This window comes from Amblyomma americanum, chromosome 8 (assembly GCF_052857255.1).
Source record: "Amblyomma americanum isolate KBUSLIRL-KWMA chromosome 8, ASM5285725v1, whole genome shotgun sequence".
NCBI classification, from domain to species: Eukaryota; Metazoa; Arthropoda; class Arachnida; order Ixodida; family Ixodidae; genus Amblyomma; species Amblyomma americanum.
The window spans coordinates 83,681,969-83,702,809 of NC_135504.1; the positions used below are offsets into that span (position 1 = coordinate 83,681,969).

General features: G+C 49.8%; 1 protein-coding gene across 1 annotated transcript in view; it reads right to left on the bottom strand.

Moving 5' to 3' along the window:
* The window catches only part of LOC144102566 (histone-lysine N-methyltransferase PRDM7-like), a 38,312-nt gene that overhangs the window by 8,653 nt on the left and 8,818 nt on the right, over positions 1 to 20,841 (bottom strand). The window contains exons 3-7 of the mRNA XM_077635803.1: positions 18,209 to 18,262; positions 16,362 to 16,478; positions 15,379 to 15,480; positions 14,895 to 14,971; positions 14,212 to 14,400 (exon numbers count right to left, since the gene is read on the bottom strand). Of these exons, the coding sequence (XP_077491929.1) occupies positions 14,212 to 14,400; positions 14,895 to 14,971; positions 15,379 to 15,480; positions 16,362 to 16,478; positions 18,209 to 18,262 (539 nt within the window). The remainder of the gene's footprint in view (positions 1 to 14,211; positions 14,401 to 14,894; positions 14,972 to 15,378; positions 15,481 to 16,361; positions 16,479 to 18,208; positions 18,263 to 20,841) is intronic.

Genomic DNA, 20,841 nt, shown 5'->3' on the forward strand with positions numbered 1-20,841 from the left:
CTGAGCTGGGGCTCCATGCTTAGCATGTAATGTGATGCTACTTAGGCACTAACCTGCCCGGTCGATGAGTAAAGTAGTGCAAAGTTTGTTCTTTTGTAAATTCAGTTCTGCTTTTTCCAGTTTAACTCTCTGTATATGTATGTTGTAAAATTATGCTCTGCTGTCATCATCTACAAGCTCGCCTCCTGTTCATCTTCCAAGCCGAACGACACTAGAGGAAGGGTTTGTGAACCATCCTCGAAGAAACGGACGACTATTGAAATTCTACTGCATACACGCTGAGGACGACATCGTTCGCCAAGAGAGCCTTCAGTGCCGAAGCCCGACGGCGTGCAGCTTCTGCCAGCAACCGCTCGAGCCCAACTCCGGAGCCACTCCATCGCCCCCATGAAGTCGTCGGCACGTAAGCTCGGACGCCCCAGCCTCTGATGTATAACCTCAACCATGTGTAATTATTGAATATACCTGTTTGTTTAAACTGAGCCATACGGTGTCTCTTTGCCTCTCCGTCCCGTGTGGACCTGCGCATTATGGGGGTCATCACACTGGTGTCAGAAGTGGGGTCTCAAAAGCAAATGTCCTCTGAATGCTGTGACATTCATGACTTCAAAATTGTAATCAAAAGGGAATCACGGGACTGATTGTGGGACTTTTACCCCCATTTGAGAGGCTTGAGGCACTGGAGGGCTTGAAAAAAAAAATGACTGTATCTGAGGGAGCTCCCACTCCACAGCCGTCGCTCGGAGCAAGCATGCTGGCATTAGGAAGCGTCATTCCGACGTTTACGGGAGATAAGACAGGGGTTCCAATCTGCGATTTCTTTTCCATGCTAGAAGAGATTGGGAAAATGGGGGGATGGTCCGATGCTCAAATGCTGGGAATGGCGAGGTGTAAGATGGCAGGAGCTGCTCATGATTTTGCATGGCGAGACGAAAAAGTAAAATCCACAAAATCATTTGCGGAATTTAAGAAGCTCGCGTTTGAGCATTTTGACACTGAACCACGTCACGTGCGAGTACAGAGGTTCCGTGACGCCGGACAGATGGTAGGGGAGGACGTGCGAACGTTTGCGTCGCGGCTTCAGCGCTTAGCGCGCGATACGTTAAGCAGGGAGGAGGAAGGAGACCAGCTTAAGAAGAAATACGCGGAGGATATACTTAAAGAGGAAATGACCGCTTTGTTCGTGGCTGGTCTGCAAGACCCCGTGCGCCGGTTCGTGCTCTCGCGCAAGCCGAGCAATTTCGACCAAGCCGTGGAGGCCGCATTGGATGAGGAACAAAATGAGGCGTTAACGACAGCCGCAGCGAGAGTACGCGTCATAGAGAGAGCGGTGCTCAACCCTGAGGTTGCTCTCTTGACAGAGCGGTTAGATCGCTTAGAACAGCTGCTATCTCAGCAGGTAGAATGCCAGGTTGAAGCGCGCGCTCAACAGCGCCCATTCGCTGGAAACCGGAGACCGCCACAAAGCTACAGGCGCGGTATGCGAGATTTTGAAGAAATCGTATGCTTCGCTTGCCAGGGTCGCGGACACATCGCCAGGTTCTGCCAAAACGTGCGCCGTGGGGAGCCACAAAGAGAAGCAGGCGAGACACGCCCTAAGCAAGCCTAGAGCGGGGCTCCAGATACCGAGTCAAAAAACTAGTTAGTCCTCCCCAGCCTGAGGAGCGTGGGGAGGGAGCAGTAGATGATGAGGTGGTGGTAGTTTGTGTGGCCGACGAGGCATGCCCTGTTGTGCGTTGCAAGTTAAATGGTTGTTGTATGGAATTGTTGATAGATACGGGGTCAAAGGTGACATTGCTTAAGGAGAGCAGTTTTAACACGCTTCGAAGGAAGGGGGACCGCGAGGTGTTGGAAGCGTCTGGTGGTATGGCAACCAAATTTGTAGGCATAACGGGGGATCCTCTTGGCATAAGTGGACTCTACCGGTTACACTTCTCTCTCGGCGGAATTGCATTGGAGCACCCCTGCTACGTATGCCCGGACACGGTGTCTCTGCCAAACGGAGTGTCAGGTATATTAGGGCAGGATTTTTTGAGAAAAGGGAAGGTAGTAGTCTCATTCTCTGAGGAAGAGGTTAATGCGGGCGGCTCAAAAGTTCCGTTTTTGAACAGGAGAGGGGCTGAGATTCGCATTACCGATATTGACACCCGTCAAACAGTGGGATCATTGGAGAAGGTATATTCGCGGGTTGCCGTCCGGCTGGTCGAGGAGGCGGTCGTCCTTCCTTGGTCGGAGCACATTTTGTACGCGTTTGTGCCTTCAGATGTAGAGAGCGGCGCCGTGGGAGTGCTTGAGCCGGTCGACTCTCTCAGCAATGGCCTGAAGGCAGCCGCGTGCCTCGTGACAGTTAATGACGCCCACAGAGTGCCCCTACGGGTGGTTAACTGTAGCCAGCAGCCACTGAGCCTTCCCAAGAACAAAACATTGGCTTTCTTCACCTCTGCGATAGAGCAACGTGAGCCCACCGATACGGTACTCGCAACTGTAGAGCATGCTAGTCCTTCGGCTGCTCCAAAGGTGTCGTTCGATCTTTCTCACGTAAAATCCAGGGAGAGGGAGGCTCTGGCTGGTTTGCTGAACGACTACTCGGAGGTATTCGCCGCGTCCAACCTGGATTTGGGCTGCTGTGGCGTTATAAAGCACAGGATAGAAACCGGCACTTCATCGCCCGTTTACCAGCGTGCGTACAGGGTTCCTTACTCCCAACGTGAGGAGATGGAGCGGCAGGTGCAGGACCTGATTGATCGCGGCATTGTCGAACACTCAAAGTCACCCTGGGGAGCACCAGCACTATTGGTGGAAAAGCCAGATGGCTCGTATCGATTGGTAGTGGACTACCGCAAACTAAATGCCGTAACTCGCATCGATCCATACCCCATCCCCAATATACAGGAGACGCTTTCTCAGCTGGGCTCTGCCAGGTACTTCACGGTAGTGGACATGGCGGCGGGATTCTGGCAGATAGCAATGGATCCGGCAGATGCCGAGAAAACGGCATTCAACACGCCCTCAGGGCACTATGAATGGAAAAGAATGCCGATGGGTCTGGCCAACAGCCCTGCTGTCTGGCAGAGAACCGCTGATGTTATCCTGGCAGGTCTTCTGGGGAGGCTGTGCTTCGTGTATATGGATGACATTATCATATACAGTGGCAGTTTTGATAACCATTTGCGCGATATTGAGCAGGTTTTGGTGCGACTAAGAGCAGCGGGTCTCAAACTGAAGCCCTCTAAGTGCCAATTCCTCAAAAACGAGGTGAAATACCTCGGGCACGTTGTTTCAGCTGACGGCGTGCGACCGGACCCTGAGAAACTAAGGTGTGTCTCGGATTTTCCATCCCCGACTAGCGTCCGCCAGGTCCGGCAGTTTCTCGGCCTGATCGGTTACTACCGAAGGCACATAGAGGAGTTCGCCAAGCTCGCTAAGCCGCTCACCACCTTAACAGCCAAAAATGTCGCCTTTCGTTGGGACGAAAACGCGGAGAATGCTTTTGGGGCCCTGAAAAGGAAGCTAATGAGTGCACCGCTGTTACGCCACCCGGATTTTAGTTTGCCCTTCGTTATGGCCACAGATGCGTCAAAGTTCGCAGTTGGTGCCGTGCTATCTCAGGTTATCGAGGGCAAAGAACATCCCGTTGCTTTTGCTAGCCGACAGTTGAGCCCCACAGAGCAAAAGTACGGAGCTACGGAAAGGGAGTGCCTCGCCGTTGTCTGGGCAGTAAAGCACTTCAGATGCTACCTTTACGGCCGCAAATTCAAGCTAGTCACAGACTGCCATCCTCTGAAATGGGTGATGAGTGTCAGGGACCCTAGCTCGCGACTCGCTAGATGGAATCTACACCTGCAGGAATACTGCTTTGAAGTTGAGCACAAGTCAGGAAAGACACATCTGAATGCTGATGCACTCAGCCGCACAGCTGCCGTGGCAGCTATAGAAGAGTTTGTCCCCGTAGTCGACCCCGCCGAATTACGCACAGAGCAGTGCAAAGATCCTGACCTGAAGCGAATAATCGAAAGCTTAGAGGGCGCACCGTCTCATCCCGAACAGCTAGGTTATTTCATTGACAAAGACGGCACCCTGTGTCGGCGCACGAGGCCAACCAGGAAAGGGAGACCAGAGAAAACCGCTTGGGAGAGAGTCGTCATACCTCGGTCGTGGACAGAAAGGGTTCTTCGCGCGTTTCACGATGCGCCATGCGCCGGTCATTTTGGCGTAGCGAAGACACGCAGGCGTGTGGAGCGTTTGTACTTTTGGAGTGGCATGCGACAGGATGTTAGAGACTACTGTGCGAAGTGTCATTCCTGTCTCGAAAGAAAAACACCCAAGGGACGAAGACCAGCTCCAATTCAGCCGTTCCCTGAGGTTTCGGCTCCCTTCGAGCGGACAGGTATGGACATAATGGGCCCATTGCCCACGACCACTTCCGGAAACAAGTACATTTTAGTATTTGTCGACCACCTTTCAAAATACGCGGAAGCGGTAGCACTCCCAGATCAGAAGGCAGACACGGTTGCAAGAGCATTTGTCGAACAGATCGTGCTCCGACATGGACCCCCGAGGCAACTCTTGACAGATCGGGGAACGAACTTCGTGTCGCAGCTAATGAGGAGAGTTTGCGAGCTGCTTAAGATCGCTAAGAAGCAGACAACACCGTACCATCCGGCTTGCAACGGCGCGGTGGAGCGACTGAACCAAACCGTGGCCGGGTTCCTGTCGCATTTTGTTTCGCGCGACCAGCGGGACTGGGACTTGTGGCTCCCGTATGCAATGTTTGCCTACAATTCCGCAGCACACGAGAGCACGGGCGAATCGCCATTCTTTCTTCTCTACGGCCGAGACCCGGACCAGCCTAGTGAAGTGCCAGAGGGCCCCCGTCGTGTCCCATACGCTTCACTGGACGACTATAAGGTTGAGCTAGAATCGCGCTTGCAAGTGGCGAGGGACATCGCAAAGGAGTCCTTAAAGAAAGCGGCGAAGCGCAGGAAGGAGGTGCACGATCGCAGTGCTAGAGACGCGCCGTTTGATGTGGGGGACAGCGTGTACATTGAAAACTGCCAAAGGCAGATTGGGCTAGCTCGTAAGTTCCAGACGAAGTGGAGAGGACCGTGCGAGGTTGTCGAGAAGCTTTCTCCGGTAAACTTCAGAGTCCGAGACGTGAACCGGCGTTTGATAAGGATACACGCAAATCGCCTCAAGTCGGCACCGGTTCAGTATTCACGAAATGAGGAAAGGGAAAGCGCGGATTTTGATGGGGACAGAAGTGAAGCGGAGCGCGCAGATAGTTCGCAAGAAACGCCCTCTCCTGCATTTGTTCGGCAGGCGCCCGAGGTGACGGCCGGAATGCCACCGGATTTACTTCATGCATTGCTAGAAGAAGAAGCGCGCGAGGTTGCCGCGCAGATAACGCCAGGAGAGGCTCCTGCCACGAGCCCTCGCGAGTCCCAAAGCAGACAAAGGGGCACAGACTTACTTAGTATGACTCATGAAGGCCGATATCCGCTGCGAAATCGGAAAGCTAAGTCGGACTAATGGCGTAAACAGAGCGGAGTTGTGAACTGGTTAGAATTGTGTAATGCCGCAGCTCATAACATTGCTATGTGCTTATGTGTTAAGTTATCGGAGTTGGTAGTTAAACCTTTCTGTCATTAAGTAACACCTTCACAGGAGAGCATGCGGAGCGCATGCAGAACCTGCCCTACTTCCTTTCGTTGTCTATATTTTTGTCTGTGCCGTGATCGTGCTAGAAGTGGGAGCTCCTTTGTAACTGTGGTAAATTTATTTCGTCCAGTTTGGACTAGAAAGGAGAGGCTTGGGTGCTGAGTTTCATGTGTATCTGTAAAAGAAGATCAGTGCTGCCCCTGGAGACGCCAGTATTGACAGCGGAGGCATATGGTGTTGTGCAGTGGTGTTGAGTGCAGCGAAAAGTGTTTTGTCGGACGCACTGTGCGAGGCGATTCAGAAAGACAAGGGGAGCTGCGTGGACTAAAATGTTCGGAGAACATTCTTCTGGAGGGTGAGCGAGTGTGACATTACGTGTGTGCTACGAGGATCCACGTTCGACGGCGCGGCGTAGACGGAGACCCGTGACAGCGGCATCATCAATTACCCAGCCATGCTCTTTGAGTGACGACCAGAAAAACCGGACCCGCCGCCGCCCCGGGGAAACAGGCTTTATCCTCCCCAATTTCCGGTTACATTCCAGGACAAGGGAGCTGTCAGCGGGCCAGAGCGCTCCGTACCACAGCCGACGCTATGCGCTACCGCGAAGACGACATTCTTTCCCTCCCCCCCCCCCCCCCCCTTTGTCGTAGGCTATCGCCGGGAAGGCACCCACAGCTTCCCAGAAGGGCCGCGACGGACACCTGTCATGGCGGACAGGCAGTACTCGCCAAGAATGTGGAAAGACAGGCGCTAGTGAATTAGCTCCGAAGAGAGAGCCTGTGTATACTCTCACTTGAGAGAGAGTGGTGGCGTTTTTGTTGTTTATTTAGTTTGTATTGTTAACAGACTCTGGGTTCGAGGCTAAGCCCAACCCAAAGGGGTGGTCGCCATCTCGCATGTTATTTTGGATTGGAGAATTGATGCTTTGGGCGGGCCACTGGAAATGACCGCCCTTAGTCCTTTGTTAATCAAGTGCTTAAAAGCACATGTAAACGGATGCAGTCCAGTCTGAGCTGGGGCTCCATGCTTAGCATGTAATGTGATGCTATTTAGGCACTAACCTGCCCGGTCGATGAGTAAAGTAGTGCAAAGTTTGTTCTTTTGTAAATTCAGTTCTGCTTTTTCCAGTTTAACTCTCTGTATATGTATGTTGTAAAATTATGCTCTGCTGTCATCATCTACAAGCTCGCCTCCTGTTCATCTTCCAAGCCGAACGACACTAGAGGAAGGGTTTGTGAACCATCCTCGAAGAAACGGACGACTATTGAAATTCTACTGCATACACGCTGAGGACGACATCGTTCGCCAAGAGAGCCTTCAGTGCCGAAGCCCGACGGCGTCCAGCTTCTGCCAGCAACCGCTCGAGCCCAACTCCGGAGCCACTCCATCGCCCCCATGAAGTCGTCGGCACGTAAGCTCGGACGCCCCAGCCTCTGATGTATAACCTCAACCATGTGTAATTATTGAATATACCTGTTTGTTTAAACTCAGCCATACGGTGTCTCTTTGCCTCTCCGTCCCGTGTGGACCTGCGCATTATGGGGGTCATCACAACGCTGCTAAGAGCTCTAAATGCACCTATTGCCTGTAACGTCCCCAAACTTGTTCTTATCGGTACGACTCGATTTCAGCGTTTTCAGTTTATAAGCGCAACGTGCAACGATCTCTTACTCTCTACTGTTGTCTACCAACATCTCATGTAACCCTGGAAGGCTCGTGCGTGTAAAACCCGGCAGTGTGAGGTAGCGATGACACTCATTCGGTGCAGGATTCTCCGTTCAAATCTTTACTTATGTAGATGCGGGTTCAGTCCCACAATTCATTTTGCGGCTTGTGGTGAAGTCGAGACATTGGAGCATTTCCTATTCTCTTGCCGGAGTTTGCACATCAGAGGAGAGCCCACCTAGAAATTACCATTAAAAAAGGGGTCTCACTTTGTCGGTTCTCCTCCTCCGCTCTTTCTGCGCGAGCGCCAGGGTTTTGCACTGTATCAAGTTTGCGAATACCTCCCCAATTATATATCAGCTACCGGCAGATTTCCTTGCGACCTGTTTCGAAAATTTCCGCATTCAAAAGAGCGTTTGGGAATTTTCATATATTTATAAATTTAATTCTCAGATATTTTCTCCCGATATTTTGTTTCTTCCTTTCCTTTTAAACTACTCTGAAATTTCACCCAAGTCACAGTCATCAGCTTGACACCACTTTAGCCTATTCTATGGGGTGTCCCCACTGAACCCTGGCCAATCCCCCGTCGTGGGTATGTGCCATGTCACCAAGGCAACAACAACACCAAAAGAACAACTCTTTGCCAGCCTCGTCCGCCAGCCGCCAAAAACAGTCCAGGAATTCATGCAAGAAGCCTGCACGATCGAGAAGACCCTCGACATCTGGGCTCGGCAGTACAACCGCCCTTCTCTCTGTGCAACCCGTCCGGACACAACCACCACCAGCGAAAACTTGCGGGGAGTCATGCCCGAAATCGTCCGCGAGGAGCTAAGCCGGTTACTGCCATCCTCCCCACAGCCCCAAGCAGCGGCTTTCATGGATGTGGTACGGGAAGAAGTGCAACAGGCACTTGGCACCCCGGCAGCTACAGAACCCGAAGCCATCACCTACACCGCTGCAATACGCACTCCTCAGACCCAGCGACACCCTGTAAGTACTCTCTGAGACGAGACACTTGTTCCAGAACGCCGCCTCCCTGCCCCCGCCCGCCAAGCCTACGCACGACGCTGAAACCCCAGGAAATGCGACGCCTGTTCCGACAACCTACCGTTGTGCTTCCATTGCGGGGAAGCCGGCCATATTCGTCGTGACTGCCCGTACCGACGTATCTGTCATCGTGGGTTTGCCGTGGACGCACCACGACCACGCTTCGGCCAACGTCCGCAAGATATCGACTTCCTGTGTCGCGAAGAGTAATAATAATAATAATAATTGGTTTTGGGGGAAAGGAAATGGCACAGTATCTGTCTCATATATCGTTGGACACCTGAACCGCGCCGTAAGGGAAGGGTAAAGGAGGGAGTGAAAGAAGAAAGGAAGAAAGAGGTGCCGTAGTGGAGGGCTCCGGAATAATTTCGACCACCTGGGGATCTTTAACGTGCACTGACATCGCACAGCACACGGGCGCCTTAGCGTTTTTCCTCCATAAAAACGCAGCCGCCGCGGTCGGGTTCGAACCCGGGAACTCCGGATCAGTAGTCGAGCGCCCTAACCACTGAGCCACCGCGGCGGGGCAGAAGAGTACTCGCCGAACCGCTTTTCGCGCTCACCATCGCCGTCAGCCTCGCGCTTTGCGTCGCCACGCCGCAGCTACACAGTGGCGGTACGAGGAACGTCTCCCAGCCCACGTAGGGGAAACTAAAGACAGCAACCTCTGGAGGTGAGGTTGCTCACGAGCGAAATACCGAAGATCTTCCGACGACCACGCCGCACGAAGACGCCACCCTGGATACGCCGACGCCGCATACAATGACTTCGACCACGACGCGAACCGCCTTCAAAACGACGCCGCTGCCGAAAAACGCTTCGACGACACTGTCTACCCGCGATTCCCATACCCGACGAAGCCGTGACCCGACGCCCAAGACGACGTGCAACGCAAGTGCCAGGACGTCCGACTCAGAAGTAGTTATCGGTGGCCGGAAAGTTACCACTCTAGTCGACACAGGAGCCGATTACTAGGTAAAGAATGGAGCATTCGCTGCGCAGCTGTCACATATATTGAATTTGAAATAGAACTATGAACGAAAGAGGTTTCAAGAAGACGACGACGGTGGCGATAAGGATGACGTGTATTAACCGAAGAATAAAGAAGATGAAGAATAAGTATTCGATGAGGTGGGAAGAGATGATTGGTGGAGATAAAAAAAGATGACAAGGATGACGTGGACCAACGCCAAGGTTATAAAAGCGCGAGGGAGAGCGAGGCACGGGAAGAACAGAGAAGCCGAGGCTCCGGCGGGTCAGGAACGCTTCGGCGGGAAGAGAGCAACGCCGGCTATTGCTCCGGTAGCTCGAGTTTTATGGCTTCGCACCGTGGACTTCCTGCCGTTCCTGAGCCCGTTCCGAGGAGTCAACGGATAACTCTACCACCTGCTACGGCCAGTGGTACCTCCAGCGTTGTTGCCACCCATCCCGGTGGTGTCCCCAACGCCAACATAACCAGCACCACGTCCACGGGCAATTGAACCGGGAGCTCTTACGACGCCGCCAACGCTGCCAGCAACGCTAACCTGAGCACTTCGCACGCAACCTCGACGCCGACTACTGGACCCATGCAACGCAGCATCAGCACCGAACCGTGAGCCCGAACGCTAGTAGTAGAACGTAGTAGTAAACTCTGGTAGTAGTGTTCCCGGGTCGTGTGTATTGGTAGCCTCTGTGTTTTGTGTTAATTTTGTTAGTTTTGTGTGCTAGTGCTCGTGTCACGTAGGGTGTATTAAATGTGCCTCTGTGTGGGCACATCTGTCGCCTAATCCATTCTTTCGGTCAGAGCGTTCTCCGGGGATCCGTGACAAAGTTAAGTGGCCACTCTGTGCCAGGATTCCTTTCTGTTTTGTCTCGGATCTTTCCTATCTCTCGACGGCAGAAAGCATGGATTTGGCAAAAAACGTTAGAACTGGCCCTTAAGCTAGCGTTGAGCTAGGAAGAGGCGATGCGTCTCTATGACGAGGAGGGAAAGAGGCAGAAATAGGAGGCAGATAGGCAGAGAGAGCAAAGGGTGCAAGCACGCGAAGACGGCCACGAAGCAGAACAGCGGGAGAACAAAAGAGCTCGAGAAGCAGATAAAAGAGCTCGCGAGGCCGAAGAGCGAGAGGCTAGAAGGCCTTGCGAGGCAGAACAGGAGAAAAGAAGGATAGAACGGGAGAAGGAGTTTCTTTTGTGTTAACAGCCACATGTCGCTGGTGATAAGGAGATCACGGACGATGATCGGCGTTCCTTAACGGTACAGAATCTTCTAGACTGGCCAGAGTTTGTCGAAGGAAGCTGATGGCTGCTTTTGATGACAAAAGAGATATTTTAGATGCACATCTGCACCGATTCGAGCCGATAGCTTTGGGGCAAGGCTGGGAGCGTAGTGAATGGGGCACGGCCATGAGCATGTTTTTAGTCGGGGAGGTGCGGAATGTGTTTGGAGAATGCCTGCTGCTGATTCCATGGCCTACGAGAAAGTCAAGAAGGCACTCTTCCAAAGATTCAGGCTTATGGCAGAGGGCTTTCGTTTAAGATTTCGCATCACGAAACCTGAGGATTCTGAAACCGGTAAGCAATTTTCCTGCAGGTTGACCAACTATTTCGATAGATGGCTTGATACGTTAAACACAGAAAAGAGTTTTTAAAGGGTCTGTGACAAGCTGGTGACAGAGCAAAAGACACAGCTTGGGTTTCAAGGTTGTATGAGGAGAGAACACACTGTGGATGAGTGCCGATATAGAACGCAGGACCGAGCTGCATGCGTTGTCGACTCTAGGGTAGAACTTGTCACGCCACCCGAAGTTCCACAGCTGAAAGGAGAGCAAACGCCGCTGGAAAATGAGGCAGTGAGTGGAACACCCAAGTCGAAAGCAGCAATGCCGGTGGTGGTTGGGCAAATAGGGGACCGTCCTATATTAGCGCTTAGAGACAGCGAAGCCAACACAGTTTTTGTTCGGAGAAGCCTAGTAAAGGACGAGGATCTTACAGGGGAAGCGTCGGCGGTCACTCTGGTAGACAGCACAGTAAGGTACCTTCCTGAAGCTAGGATTCTAGTGTCCACGCCATATTATACTGGGCAGGTAGTGGCAAAATGCGTAGACCAACCCATCGACGATCTCATCTTGGGGAACATTACGGGTGCAAGAGGTGTCGAAGACCCCGATTCCGAGTGGAGGATGCTCGATGTTGAAGAACACCCAAAGTAGGAAAGGCCCACGACAACTCAGACGGGTGATCGGGCAGTCAGTTTCTCGTCGGCAATGGAGACAACAGCTAAAGTGACAGCCCGAGCAACGCAGCGTCCACTCTCTACTCCCGTTACGATATGTTTGAGCGTAACACCGGGCGAAATTGCAATTAGGCAAAAAGAAGACCCGAGCTTGAAAGTCTGCTTCGAAAGAGTGGGGGAAAAGTTGAAAAGAAAGAAGAGTCGTACGTCATTCGAATACCAATTGATAAACGGTCTTCTGCACAGAGAATGCATATTTAGTTTAGGAAGGCGGGTCCAACAGCTCGTGTTACCGAAAGATATGAGAGAGACAGTGTTACGTTTAGGGCATGACGTCATTATGGCTCTGGACTCCAGGGTGTTCAAGAGATGGTGTCTAGGATCACCGAAGAGTTCTTCTGGCCGGGTGTCCAGAGTTATGTTAAACGCTTTTTTTACTCATGTGACGTGTGCCAGCGCACAGTTCCAAAGGGAAGAGTTGGTCCCGTACCTCTAGGCAAGATGCCAGCCATCGACGTACCGTTTCAGAGTGGCCATTGACATTGTGGGGCCAATCTCTTCAGTGTCCGCCAGATGCAATACATACGTGCTTACTCTGGTTAACGTGGGCACTCATTATCCTGACGCTATTCCATGGAAGGCTGTTGACAGTATCCAAGTGGCGGAGGGCCTTGGGGAGATGTTCTCGCGTTATGTGTTCCCGAAGAAAATCTTGAGTGACCTGACCGGTGCTCGAACTTCACTTCGGAGCAATTGAAGGAGGTTAGCCGCTATTTGTCAGTAAGGCAGTTACTGACAACGCCTTACCATCTTATGAGTAATGGGCTTGTAGAGTGGTTCAAGGCAACCTCTAAAATATGATCAGGAAAATGTGCCAGGAGAGACCTACTGATTGGGAAAGATAGCTAGCTACCAGCGCTTTTTTTTCGCTTACCGCGAAGTACCGCAAATGAGTATTGGTTTCTCGCCCTTCGAGATGTATGGGAGAACCGTTAGAGGTCCACTTACAATACTTAAGGAGCTGTGGGCTAATAAAGAGATTGCGTCAGATCTCAAGACAACATACACACACGTTCTTGGGCTGCTTGACAAGTTGGAGGAAACATGCACGGCCGGCCGCGGCGGGCATTCTGCTCGGCAACCACCGAGCACGCTTGTTGCTACGCCGCCGCCGAGTGATGGAATTCATGTGGGCGCAAGTCAGCCCGAATAAAGAGCTTTATTTAGACACCATTTTCGCAGCCTTTCTGCTCTCCGGACTGCAGTCGTCACTTCGTGACAATATTGATCAAAACACTCGACATCGATGGAGCCACCTCTGGATTCTTAGAGGTTTACTCAGGTGTGCCTGAGGGATAGGTTATGGGTCCAGTGCTGTTCAATATCTATATAAACAGAAGCTCTCGAACCCTGTGTGTCCGTAAAGCTGTTTGCGGATGACTAATTATATTTAATTCTATGCAATCTGTGTCCGACCAGCCTACCTTAAATACAAATGTACAATTATTAGCGAAATGGTGTAAGGAATAGGAAATGGTTATTAACTTTGACAAAGCATATTACATACAGCATAAATAACAATGCAATCAGAGAGGTAAAAGAATGTAAGTATCTAGGTGTCACAATAAAGACGGCTCAAATGGACGAAACACAATGATAATATATGTTCCTCCGCCCGCTAAAGGTTAGGATTTCTCAAGTTTCGGATGGGCGGTTGTCCTAGCGCCCTAAGACTGAAAGCATATAAATCCATTGTAATGCCAAGTCTCGAGTATGCCTCATTGTATGGGACCCCTACACTACAGATGGCACTCAAAAACTAGAAAAAATTTAAATAGGTCTTGCGCCTCACATTATTTTCAACCGTTACAGGCGCCTAAACTCTCCTTCCGTCATGTTGAAACTTGTGGACTTAAGACCACTTGAACATAAAACAAAAGCCGCCTCAACTTCCTTCATTCATTATATTTTTCTTGACATGGTGTTCAACGCGAAAATTACATCGCTAATGATTCTGTACGAGCCTCGCGTCATAAGCATACCATTTGCATGAAACATATTTTTGCACGCACAAATACATACAAGTTTTCTTTTTTTGCCCAAGAACAGTGTCTGAATGGAATGCTCTACCGGAGAGCTCTCCGCTGCTTTCTAATCAATCCTGATATCTTCACTACCGGCTTTGTAGCTGTACTGTAACCACATTTTCAAATGTACCTTTACACTGCAGTTTTTGTGGTATATCTCTATTGTTCGGTACTATCGTATTTGCTTTGCTTTTTACCCTGTACGTATTTCCCTCCCCTGCTTGAAAATACTGCATGTCCGCCGTATTCAATAAATAAATTATCAATATATAAATAAATGAAAGAGAATGCAGAGGGAGCTGCGAATTGAGCATTTCGATGGTATATCAGGTGATGGGTGTCTATCCTGGAATGTAGGTCGAATTAGACTACACATCAAAAAGTTCCTTTGCATCATACTTTATGGCAGTGCGCCACTGAGTGGAAATATTTCTTGTTGGTAACTATTTAACTACTGTCGTAAATGACCGGGAAAACAGGTTCTCTACCCACTGCCTCAATGGTTCCAAAGGGGCCCTGTGCCCGACGCACCTGCCAGGTGTAGCCGTTGCCCTCTCCGTTGTCATCCACTTTGACGCCCTCGTAAGGACCAAAGTAGACCCTCTTGGGCAGTGGTTTGAGAGTGAACACTCCGTACTGGGCCCCTTTGATGGTAGAGCGACGGATGGACAGGCCCTCGGGGAGCGTCTTGTTGGCGCGCAGCTGGTCACCGGCATCCACCTGCGAACGGCGTGGCCGTTTGAGGCTGCCTGCAATGCCATTGGCTACCCTTTTCCACAGCATTGTAAACACACAAACCGCACTTCCAATATTCTCCGGAGCTGAAGTTTCAGACTATAAAACTCTCGTTTATGTTTGCATGAATCAAGCAGTCTATGCAGTGTGATGAAATAATGAAAAGAAGGCCTGATATGTGGGCGGGGTCAAATGGAAAGGCTCAGTGAACGGTCTTGATCAAGGCGGGAACCGAAACCATGCAGTCGGGAATATAATGAAATATTCTGTAAAAGGAGGGAGAGGGAATTACCACAGTTGAGAACTGCAATAAAACGAAGGCACGCTCTGGCACTACGCAGCACTATCTCCGCTCGGCAAGTTCGCTGTCGTATTTTTCACCGGGTCACCATGTGCCGGCCGAAAACAGGCAGTTGCGAACGCGGTCTGAAGGCAGCTTTTCAGAATCATCATCCAAAGTTCGCGTGCTTGGCACTCACCTCCGCGTCCTTGATATGGGTCAGTGGTCCGTGTTCGGGGCAGTCGCCGGGATGGTCGATGCCGCAGTCATCGCAGACTGGAAGCAGATTACCAAGACCATGGTTTCCGAAAAAAATGCGAGAGGATACCCCATTTTATACGCAATGCTCGCTGACAGGAGTGGAATCGAACTGCGCCTGAAATATGCCTGTCTCGGTGTTCAAGGCTCATCCAGGCCACGATAAAAGTGAATTCATCACAGCACTCCTTTTGTGCGTCACACGTTAACTGTATAAGAAGTTGCCCGACTGGCCGCTCCAGAAAGTGAAGGATGTAAATAGCCAAGAATATTTGTGCTCAGAGCTCTCGACACTGTAGACAAGCCGCTCTGCATTTCATAAGTTCATCCATTAGCAGCTATACTAAAAGACCCATTTACAATGAAGTGTGCATTTCCCATCCTCGTGTTGGAAGCCAGTACACCGGCTTTCGCAGACAACTCACACAGGTATTCCTCGTCCGAGTTTTCCTCGCATTCCAAGTAGTTGACCTCATTTCGCTGGCGTCTCGGGTAGCGGGACCCGCTGGAAGACGTCTCGGGTGAGGCTGCATTTCATCCAAGGATAGTTGCAAGCATAGCTTGTCGCATATAATCGCGCGCATCGAGCTGCTATAACGGAATGCTACTATTCTGCGCTGAAAAACAAACATGCTGCAGACCAATTAAGTGTCATTTACTACATTCTATTAAAGACAGCAAAAACCAAACAGCAGTTCCCAGCACAGTAAAACATCGAACCACATATAATCATTAGTAATTAAGAGATGTTTCAAAACTTAAGCCCATAACGTCGCTCAAAGCTCTACTGATTCCTGGCCGGAGTATCGAGATCTCGCTTATATTCGCTTTATTGACCTATATGTCTCCAGACTGACTCTTTTTCAGCGAGAATCGGTGAGAGCTTGGCTGAAAACTGTGTGATTGCATCCGCAGTTAATTTTCGCCGAATAAATTAGCTCGTAAAACTCACAATTAAAGAAAATACAATTTGCAGCTGGATTATTGAACTGCAACTAATGCCTTTCCAACTGAAAACCTTCAAATTCCTGCATGAATTATGCTTGTTTCCAGCTGGATTATAGAGCCAGGCATCGCGTCCACCTGAAACAGTTCTTGCTCCCAGCTGGAAAATTTCCATGCAGGAGACTCTCTTCAGCAGCCTCAAAGTGTCATTCCTGCTGGGAATTCAGCTGGGAAAGTACATTTCCAGCATTAGTACCCATGACGAAAGCCTGCCTGGTCTCTATTTTCACCTGAAATAGTCTTACTGTGTCGCCCTCTTTTTCGTAACAGTCAAAGAGCTCCGACCGGGTCAATTCTGCTCGCCTTTGGTCTATAAATAGCGATGCAATGTGTGTTCTCCGGTTGGTTTAGAGCTGCCGCCCTAGCACTTCATGGAGATGGGTCCACGAACCCGCACACTCACAGGAGGGCTGGCCGGACGACCCCTGGCCGCTGTCTTCACCGTCTTCCGCGTAGCTGACTTCCTTGACGGCGGCACGCTTTGGGTAGCGCCTGCCGTCAGTTCCAACTGCACCGGTGACTGCGTCAAATAAGGTGGAGTATGTTCGGTGTTACGAAAGGCGGAGATGGATACCGCTTCTTTTGTGTGCCCAAAACATTGTCATTCCAGGAACATATTTCATTCGTTTACACGTTTAGGGAAGCTGCATATATCAGATTGCGGCATCAATCATTCCCCACAGAACATGAAGAGGCTTTTAATCGCCACATTGTGCAAACCAAAGGCGCTTAACCCCAACCAGGGAACGATAAAGAAAGCTAAAAGATGATAGCGCGATTCAGAGGGAGGCAGAGGTAGGAGTAACCTTGTGAAATCCACTAACCTTCAGAGCGAGCTAATGAAAAGGCAGTTATTAAATTTTAATTTTTTTAACTCGCTAATCTGTAGGATTTCCTCGTGAACTGACATCTGCCGTGGCTGAGACTATTTTCCTTGAAAGATTTTCTATTTCGAACATATTGTTTTTCGGAAGTTTAGAAAGTAGTCGCCGAAACACTGGTGATTATAGCAAATAAACAGATGCAATGTTCAGATGATTTTTCCCTCCATCCCACATTGCAGGGGCGAAGAAATTGATCATTTACCTGTTTCAACACGGTAATCCTCTTCCGAAGGTCCGCTGTTTTCTCTTTCGGCACGATGTTGCTTGACGGGAGGAGCCCACAGCAGGCGGCTCCAAGCAGCGGGCTTCTTTATCTGTATTGAGCTCTTTGTCAGCCGTGCATGATAATAATAAGGTTCACAAACAAATCGCTATACCCATTCCATGGTCCAATATATGAAGCGGAAGACAGCGATGACGCTTAAAAAGGAAACGAATACTTGGTCGAAATTGTAGGAATAATATACCATCTAGATTAGACCACGAGTGTATATAGTAGAGCTCAGATATCGCCAGAAAGTGTGGTTGATGGCCATTCAGAGTGGTATCTGGGCTTAGTTGCACATTCATTTACAAGTTTACGTTAACAACCAGTAAAGTTGAGTTTCCTTGCAGGCTAAGCAATCTTCGAGGAACCCACTACAGTATCACCTTTCCGTAGTGTAGTGCAATATTTATACAGTGCAGCGCAGCACCCGTACTGTACTGTTACAGTTACAGTACATCATACACACAGTATATCACCGTACTGCACCTTGCTACAGCATATTCATACATTCACTACACATTCCTTCGCCCGCACGGGTCCTAAGGTCTCAGACGTTCTTATTGCATCTTAAAGGGTCTGTCTACTGTCAGAGACAAAAACAAAATAATGGTACAATCTGATCAGTCCTACTCTGTGGTTGTAGAAATGAATATAAAACTGGCGAATTGTTCAGCGTTCAATAATTTAAATTTTGGAAGGGAAGTTAACTCCAAACTGGACAGGGCACGTGCAGTGCTCGGGCTCTCAATATGCTGTTAGGCGGTCTATACTGCGTAGCCTGTGTAGTCTTCATGAAGAAGACTTGAGTGCAATTCAAAGTTGCCATTATTATCGAAAAAAACATATTCTTGTTATTACAAGAAGAAAAAGGCGGCAGTGAATTGTTTTGTAATATAATTAGCGACAATGTACTGCGAGGTTTAGCGCATATTTTATCGTCGCTTAAAATGCTTAAGATTATATACTGCACGCCATTACAGTATTCAAAGCCAAACTCATTTGCAGCTTCCAAAGACAAAGAAAGAACCGAGGGTGAGGGATAAGGCGACACCGGCTTGACCGCCAGCGTTGGCCCACTACAGATTGCAGGGAGCGGACCCGTACGTACTGGCGTGTCCTTGCTTTGCTTGCTGTGGTTTCGGGTCGGCGTTCCTGAAACGAATCAGTCGAGTGGATATATAAGGTATCACAAAAACAAGGATATATATACGCTTCTTGTTTTTCCGGAATAAATGTTGTGTACGTTATTGTGTACGTTCTGCGTGGTCAATATTTATTGTTGAACAGGTATTTATTGAAGGGGGCAGACACCGTTTCGCGCGCCATGCACTCACCCGTTCTTCTGGTTCAGGATATTCTGGCTACCTGGCCTTTCCGGTCGGGTATCTTCGTCCACGGATCGTCAACTGTTTTCGAAATTCACGGTTCAAGCCCTTACCTTGACGATCCGCCGACTATTTGAAACATGGATTCACGAACGAACACGGTGAATCAGCCCTCCCTCCAAGATTAGACAAAATCTGCCCTCATGTCTGGCAACCCGGGACATCACCTCGTGTATTTAAACGGCCACCGCAGCCACCGTCATTGGGGCAAGACACCGTTCCGCGCGCCATGCACTCATCTGTTCTGCTTCAGGCTTGTTATTTAAATAATTCATGCACTAAGATCTGAAACCCTTCCTTGCTGATGGTGTCGTGCCCACTTGACATCAAAGAACCTGTTCCTTTTTTTTATTAAGCAGTACTTGACAGCAGTAATGCATGTTGCTGTGTCACATTTGTTGTTGATTTTGTCGGGTGATGTAGAAATCAATTATGGTCCAGATATGTCTGTGACAGGATCACAGACTGAATTATCGATGTCAGCCCTCCTAACCGGCCAATAGTCACATGTTTTGCAAGATTTAAGGAGCGGGAAGAAGTATTGGCAGCCTGTAGCAAATCGAAATGCACCGTGTATTCAATTCGCGAGGATATTTCACACTCTGTTCGTACTGCTCGCTAGAAACTACCCGAATTCGGTCGGCAACAAGACTCAGTATTTAAGTTACGGCATGACAAGCTGACTATTGGTGGGTGTCACAAAATTCGGCGCATGTTCGAAACAAACAGGCGCTGCGCCTAAGCAATCGCGCCCGCCTTCGGTAAAGTAAAACAAAAAAAACACCGAAGAAGGACCCCGGAGCGCGCGGTGCTTTTCACTCAGCTCGCCGGCGGGGCGACAAAGTAAACATAGACACGCGCAGCGTCGATTCTTCTCGAATGTTGGAGAAGTTTTTGCTTGTTGTCGACGGAAGGGGGGTAACTTTGTGCGCACCAATTGATACCCTCCCCCCCACTTCGCTCCGGCGCCGATGACTCAGCGTGCCGCGAATGACCTAGATTGTTCTAGAAGGTGGTTTCCGCGCTCGACCAATGGGGTCGCGCGCCCGGCGCAAGAAGGAGAAGGAGTTGGTGCTGTTGAAGCTGCGTGTATGTGCGCGCCTGCCCTGGCGCGAAGAACAAACCGACGCGGACCGCGCCTATCAATGAGGGGCTGCAACCGCTGTCTGTGAGCGCAAGCCGCCGTTTAAGCTTTCGAGAAGCGCGCCCGCTCGACTCCCGGGAGAACACCACTCGACCAGCCAAGGACGGACCAGTGAGGCAACGTGCGCCAGTCTGCGGATCGGCTTCGTCGTGCTCCTCAGGTCGTCGGACTGTCGCAGTGCCCGGTGAAGAAATAGTGCTTTGTTTATTTGTCTCTCTCTGTGTTAGTGCACTTTGGGTGCAAAGATTTTGCTGAATTGTATCTCTCTCTGTATTGTGACTTTGCATGAGTAGCATTGTATTTGTGAATCTCTTTGTATGTGCTCGTACGAGTGATTGTAAATGCCTCTGTATCGTCTCTTAGCTGTGTAAACTTTTTTGTTTTGTGAACCTTTGGCTCCGACCCATTCTCTGGCTTGCGACCGGCGAAAGCTGGGCACCAAACGACCAACCCCCTTGTCACTTGGTAGCTGGTTTCCGGCTGAGTTGAGGGCATCTCCTCTGTGACCGAGGCCGCTACCCCCACACTCTCTAAGGGCGTCTGGGAGCGCACGAAAAAGTGCGCGAAGTGGTGACGGTGGCTGTAGTTATTTTTATAACGCCGAAGCTGATGCAGCAAAGAAATAAAAAAAATAATTTCGACAAAGCGTGTGCCTTTGCAGAATGCTTGAAAAATTGCATGAAATGCACCATCGAATTCAGCTTCAGGCCCTGACGGTATTCCGAACTTCGTTCTCAAATCATGCGCAACAATTATATCCGAATATCTAGCCATAATCTTTAACCTGTCTCTTACTATTTGTGATTTACCAGCAGACTGGAAGATGGGTAGCGTTGTGCCTGTTCACAAGGGTGGACTTCGGAACCAAGTGGTAAACTATAGGCCGATATCTTCAACTAGTGTTTGCTGCAAGACTTTGGAACACGTTATCTACTGAAATTTAATCAAACACCTTAATAAAAATAACTTTCTTGTTGACTACCAGCATGGGTTTCGTTCTGGCCTTTCTTGTGTTACGCTGTTAATCGAATTTTCGCATGACATTTAGCTTCCTGTGATCTGGGCATACAGACGGATTGCTTATTACTTGATTTCCAAAAGGCGTTCGATGCCGTCTCCCACATTCTTCTTTAGCAGAAGTTATCCTTTCTCGGCTTGCCGCACAACATACTTTTCTGGATACAAAATTATTTGACAATACG